General features: G+C 42.0%; 1 protein-coding gene across 1 annotated transcript in view; it reads right to left on the reverse strand.

Annotated features, from left to right (window-relative positions):
* Nucleotides 1–7,035, reverse strand: part of LOC111963071 (otoferlin-like) — a 52,453-nt gene that overhangs the window by 31,785 nt on the left and 13,633 nt on the right. Inside the window, exon 12 of the mRNA XM_070443306.1 lies at nucleotides 5,538–5,727. Within this exon, the coding sequence (XP_070299407.1) occupies nucleotides 5,538–5,727 (190 nt within the window). The remainder of the gene's footprint in view (nucleotides 1–5,537; nucleotides 5,728–7,035) is intronic.

Here is a 7,035-nt window from a genome sequence, read left to right on the forward strand (position 1 = left end):
TGCAGCAGTTCGAAGGCTGCCAGGCATCTCTCCAGCGGTGCAATTCCCCCTATAGATCTGGTAGTACTCTAGTTGGGGAGGGAAACGTGGAGGTCCGTAGTGTTCGTCAGCCATTCTTGGTTATGGGCTTGGCGAAAGTCCTGCCCATGAAACTCTGCTTTGCCCTGGAGTTCACATCGTAACATAACAGGAGAAGACAATCAAAATATAATCCTGAACCTGCTTTTGATAAATCCAAGGACCACACCATGTCCACATTATGAATTAAGGTTTAATATTTAAAGAATGGTCTCTTTGAAATACTGTACTATCTACAATCGCAGGAAAATTGGCTGGTGTTCACATTACAAGCGTTTTAATAGAACAATTTGATATTTAAAAAACAGTAGCTAGCATGAATTACAATAGAGGTGTTCATGCCACATCATTCACCAATAGGTTAAGTATGGTATTAGCTTACCCAACAAAGAGGCATGGCTTAACAATGCACATGCTTCAAAGCTCAAGATGATACGACAGAACAAGAACATCAACTAGCCTGGTCCCAGATCTGTTTGTACAGTTTTGCCAACTTGACTTTAGAGTTAGCTATACGCACACACTTCAGTAAATGATCTGGGACCAGGCCTAAAAAAATGATGGAAACGGACACTCAAACATAACCACTGTACCGCATAAGCAAAAAGCTTCCATTGAAGGAATGCAAGAGGGGTAACGCTGATGTCCAGTGAATGTGTCCTTTCCAGTTAGAATCTTATACCTCTTGCATGCCTTGGTCCAAGGCTCTACAAAACCTGTTCCTGGAAGCTAACGTCCTGTATGTTTCGCTCCAACCCTAATCAAGCACACTGATTTCTAATAATTATCTTAGTTGATAAGCTGAATCCATATCAGGTTAGTTAGAATTGGAGCAAAAACCTACATGAGCAGTAGCTCTCCCAGGAACAGGGTTGGGAGAGCACTAGCCTGTACGAATTATCCTGATGCAGATCTCGTAAGATTCGTAAGCTCGCGAGATCAGATGGTTCGTACGAGCTAGAGGCCCTGCCTCGGGGGGCATAATGCTCTCATCCACTACTTCCAGACTTCAATTCAGAATTCAATTCACACTCTACTTATCCCGAGCCAGGGTCATCCAAACAATGGTGTTTATGTTCAGGAATAGATATCAGATCATCAGTTGAGTAAACATATTACATTCTTCAAATATAATTCATATAAATTCTGTAAAAATCAGATAAAGATATAAGTTGCAACATTACTTGACAATGATGCCTAACAAAGCCACCTACCGGTACTACTGTATCTACACGATCTCATTCAAATGCAGACTCATTTGAATACATGTCATTTATGTTTACTTAGAGACTGGAGCAGCAAGGAAAGACGGGTCTGTGTTCTGACCAGGCATCGTGCTTACCACCGTGTCCTGGTCATAGATTTCATGACGATTATAGGAGTCGTCCCTGAGTTTCGCCGACCTCTCCGAACAGTTCTACGTTTGTCGAACACCATCAGCTGGTCCCAGGTGGGACACAGTGTCTCATTCAACACCTGGGCGGATAGTTGACAATCATTCATTTTTATTCATATCATTCATACACCATCTTGTTACTCTCGTTTACCATTCTGTTATCTTATACTTAATTACTATTAAATGATATAAAGATAGATTATATTTGTGAATCACTAAAATGTATTTTTTTTAAAAACGGATAAACAAAACAAACATCTAGGTGTCCTACCTCTGTGACCTGGCTGTGTGTGGAGAAGAAGACTCTGGCGAAGGGGGTCAGAGAGGCCGCTTCTGTCTGCTGCAAAACAGGCTGCGAGCCTGGTACATATGACCCTCAGCTGGAAGATCTGCTTCACTGTGGAAGGAGGGGGGACATTTATCAATGGATTCTCTAGCTTCCCTTATTTGTAGTGATACAATATCGTGAATAGAATTTGAACTTACAAAAATACATTCCCATTCAAGTCAACGCTCCTGAGGAACATCAGGGGTGACAACACCATAGGGAGTTTGCTATAAAGCACAGACCGATCAGAGAACCACCAGGGTAAGTCTGAGTACTGTCCTTTCTAATCAACTCTATTTCTATGTTATATGTGGATATGTTTGCACATCATGGGACATCACCGTCTCCCTTACTCATGTGTCTAGACCGCTGTTAATGCAATCAATGGATTCTCTAGTTTCCATATGCATAGTGATATAATGTGGTGAATCGGACGCCAATCTGTCTCTCAGTCCCTCTTACTCATGTATGTGAGGCTGATGGGAGGAGCAGACTGCGAGCCAGGTCCTTTCAGCATCTTGTTCTCCCGAAGCCGTTGGCAGACAGACAGGAAGTCTTTCCTCTGACGGTTCAGACCCAGCCACCAGGTAGATCTGCTGTGCTTAGCCTGCACTGTCCAGCCAGCTGCCCAAAGCCCTTCGTGCCAGGCCAGCTGGCACCATGAAGCAAACACATGAATAGAAATCAGATAGAAACAGCAGGCAGTGGGTCAGAACAAGTGACAACTGAAATTGGAAATGGCTGTAATTATTACTTTTAGGGGATTTCAAACTAAATCATAAACAGACACTGGAAAGAGAAATAGGCGTTTGGTTCTGGATGAGACTAAACTATTCAAAGACTAAGGAAGATGGTTTTGAACTTTGCCACAGTCCTTCCCATCTCCTCGTCCACCCCGGAGTACAGGATGTTCTTTGGAGGGACACGGGCATAGGCGATTCGCTTTATTACTCATCATCCAGATGTAGATGTCAGGGATGCTGTTGCGCGGCTGCAATTACACATCAGTCAGTCAAAACTCAACAATCAATCAATCTCAAATATATTTACGTCCCAATTGGGAAATGTTTATGTGCAATCAGGGTAAAAACAACAATAACAACCATTCAACAAATATACACAATATTAAAGGAAAAGAAAGAAGAACAAAGCATCTGGAATGTTATCAATAGTTTTTAGATGATTAACTACTGTATACGTATCGTATATACACTCCTTCCGACTACCTCGTCAGCTAGGAACCGAGCTTGTGGAGAAAGTTCTGCACCAGCTTGATCTTATCCCTCACTGTGTTCTTCTTCACCTGTGTCCTGATGGTCTTAGCCTGCTGACCTAAGTTCTCCTAAAAGCAAACACAATGAGACAAGTACACTTTTTTACCACCGACACGCCACATGAATGGCCTGGTTCCTGCGACACAGATCAATCCCAGTCTTGGCAACAAAAAAATCAGACTAGTAGAAATAGCTTTTTAGTCCAGGAACTAGGATTGGTAATATGTGACAGAGAATCATATCTAGAAACATTACAATCATGGATCATGTGTGCCTGTACCAGTTCCCTCATGCAGGACTTGAGTCTCTCTTTGTCCAGCTTGGTCCTCCCAGGCTGTTCTGGGTTTTTCCTTGTTAGCCAGAGTCAGAAATTGACTGAAAAAAAAATAATTGAAATGTCATGTCAATGGTAGTGTCTTACCAAATGGCACCCTAAAACCCTATTATCAGTGCACTACTTTTGACCCAGGGCTTACTGGATACAGACAAATTCCTCCATAAAAAAAACCAGAATGTGCAGTTAAGGACTATACAGAGCCAGTAGAGTAATCAGTATGAATAAAGGTCAGATAGAGCCAGTAGACTCAGTAGGGTTATCAGGTATAGAGCCAGTAGGACTCAGTACGGCGTATCAGTATAGAGCCAGTGACTCAGTAGGGTTATCAGTATAGAGCCAGTATGATCTCAGTAGTGTTAGCAGTTATAGAGCCAGTAGACTCAGTAGGGCTATCAGTATTAGAGCCAGTAGGGACTCATAGGATATCAGATATAGAGCCAGTAGGACTCAGTAGAGGGTTATCAGTATAGAAGCCAGTAGGACTCCAGGTAGTGTTATCAGTATAGAGCCAGTAGGACTCAGTAGTGTATCAGTATAGAGCCCAGTAGTAGGACTCAGTAGGTTTATCAGTATTAGAGGCCAGTAGTAGACTCATTAGGGCTAATCAGTATAGAGCCAGTAGGGGACTCACCAAGTTTTTTTAAGGATAAGTGTTTTCCAGTTATAGAAAAAAGGGGCCAGTAGAGACTCAGTAGTGTTAATCAGGTATAGAAGCCAGTAGGACATCAGTAGGTTTATCAGTATAGAGCCAGTAGGAACTCAGTAGAGTTATCAGTATTAGAGCCAGTAGGACTCAAGTAGGTTATCAGTATAGAGCCAGTAGGGACTCACTAGGGCTATCAGTATTAGAGCCAGTAGGACTCAAGCTAGAGTTATCAGTATAGAGCCAGGAGGACTCAGTAGTGTTATCAGTATAGAGCCAGTAGATCTCAGTAGGGTTAAAAGGTCAGTTAGAGACCTGCATCCATTGCTGAGATCCTCCAAGACCCCTCTCAGTCTGCGTTCAGGATATTGCCTTCTCTGTTCTTAATGACCTCCTGAACATCGTTCAGACCCTCCTCCTGTTACACAGTGTTATAGACATGATATAACATCATTCTAATGTTTTAAGAATGGTTGTAATTGTACTATTTATTAAGTTTTTACTAATGTCATTCTAACACATTTAAATGGGTAACAGTGATGATTACCCACCAGTTTATCGCAAATGTTGTCTATAAGGTTGGCGTTGTACAGTCTTCTTCTCTGGTCCTGCCACCAGCTCTGATGTAAATACACGGCTTCCTCTCAAAGTAAGGCAGATGAAATAGTTCTGAAAGGTTTGAGATGCCACAAAAAGAGAGAATGAAAACTGACCTAGAGAGACTTACGATTCTAGTTGCCGAGAACAGAAAACAACAATCCCGGCCAGGAAACTGTTCTGAAAGGATTGTCATGAGATCTAGTTCACAACCCACAGAAATAATCTTCTTCAACCAGCTGGCATGCTGGGAGGGTACTCTGCTAATGAATCTGTTTCAACCAGCTTGGCATTGCTGAGGTACTCGGCTAATGAATCTGTTTCAACCAGCTTGGCATGCTGTGGGTACTCTGCTAATGAATCTGTTTTCAACCAGCTGGCATGCTGGAGGTACTCTGCTAATGAATCTGTTTCAACCAGCTTGGCATTGCTGAGGTACTCTGCTAATGAATCTGTTTCAACCAGCTTGGCATGCTGAGGTACTCTGCTAAATGGAATCTGTTTCAACCAGCTTGGCATGCTGGGTTACTCTGCTATTGGAATCTGTTTCAACCAGCTTGGCATGCTGGGGTACTCTGCTAATGAATCTGTTTCAACCAGCTTGGCATGCTGGGGTACTCTGCTAATGAATCTGTTGGGATTTGACTAGGGTTGCAAAATTCTAGGAACTTAAATTCACTAGTTTTCCCAAAATCCCGGTTGGAGGATCCCCTGAATCAGGAGGGAATAAGCAGGAAATCCGGAATCCTCCAACCAGGGAAGTTATTGAAAGTTCCCAGCATTTTACAACTCTAGATCTGATCTGTCGGTGATGACTGGTTTCATGGGCGGGATGGTGGACACTGAGACCAGGTCATTATCTCATGTGTCTGTTGGGATCTGACCTGTCGGTGATGACTGGTTTCATCGGCGGGGTGGTGGACACTGAGACCAGGTCATTGTCATCATCTCCCTCCTCTTCATCACTAGATCCATGGATCAGCTCTGTCTCCTCTTCATCTCCGTTTTCCCCACTCTTCTTCCCACTACTCGACTTGAGTTTGGTCACACCATCAATCTCACTCCCATAGTTACCTGGTTAAAAGACAAAAGTTTAAAATATGGCGATATACACTGTTCAAAAGTTTGGGGTCACTTAGAAATGTCCTTGTTTTTGAAAGAAAAGCAAATTTTTTGTCCGTTACAATATCATCAAATTGATCAGAAATACAGTGTAGACGTTGTTAATGTTGTAAATGACTATTGTAGCAGGAAACGGATGATTTTTAATGGAATATCTACAAAGACGTACAGAGGCCTATTATCAGCAATTTTGTTAGCACAGCTGAAAACTGTTCTTCTGATTAAAGAAGCAATATAACTGGCATTCTTTAGACTAGTTGAGTATCTGGAGAATTAGCATTTGTGGGTTCGATTACAAGCTTCTGCCTAGAAGGCCTGCATCCCGGAGTTGCCTCTTCACTGTTGATGTTGAGACTGGTGTTTTGCGGGTTCTATTTAATGAAGCTGCCAGTTGAGGACTTGTGAGGCGTCTGTTTCTCAAACTAGACACTCTAATGCACTTGTCCCCTTGCTCAGTTGTGCACCGGGGCCTCCCACTCCTCTTTCTATTCTGGTTAGAGACAGTTTGTGCTGTTCTGTGAAGGGAGTAGTACACAGTGTTGTATGAAATCTTCAGTTTCTTGGCAATTTCTCGCATGGAATAGTCTTAATTTCTCAGAACAAGAATAAAAAGGAAGGTCTTTGTTTCTGGCCATTTTCAGCCTGTAATCGAACCCACAAATGCTGATGCTCCAGATACTCAACTAGTCTAAAGAAAGACAGTTTTATTGCTTATTTAATCAGAACAACAGTTTTCAGCTGTGCTAACATAATTGCAAAAGGGTTTTCTAATGATCAATTAGCCTTTTAAAATGATAAACTTGGATTAGCTAACACAACATGCCATTGGAACACAGGAGTGATGGTTGCTGATAATGGGCCTCTGTACACCTATGTAGATATTGGTGTATCCAATTAACTAGGCCTCAATACGACCCGTCCGACGAGTACACCACCTTCTGATTTACACTATTTCCGTTGGCCAAAAGTTTGGGGGTGACTTAGAGAAATTGTGCCTATGTTTTGAAAAGAAAATGGCCAGCATTTTGTCTCCATAAAATACATCAAATTTGATCAGAAATTTACAGTGTAGACCATTGTTAATGTTAATTTTTATTGTAACTGGAAACGGGTTCTGATTTTAAGTGGAATATCTACATTAGGTGTACAGGGCCATTATTCAGCAACCATCACTCCTGTGTTCCAATGGCATGTTGTGTTAGCCTAATCCAAGTTTATCATTTAAGGCTAATTGATTCATTTAGAGAAACCCTTGCAGAA

This window comes from Salvelinus sp. IW2-2015, linkage group LG4q.2, assembly GCF_002910315.2.
Source record: "Salvelinus sp. IW2-2015 linkage group LG4q.2, ASM291031v2, whole genome shotgun sequence".
NCBI lineage: Eukaryota > Metazoa > Chordata > Actinopteri > Salmoniformes > Salmonidae > Salvelinus > Salvelinus sp. IW2-2015.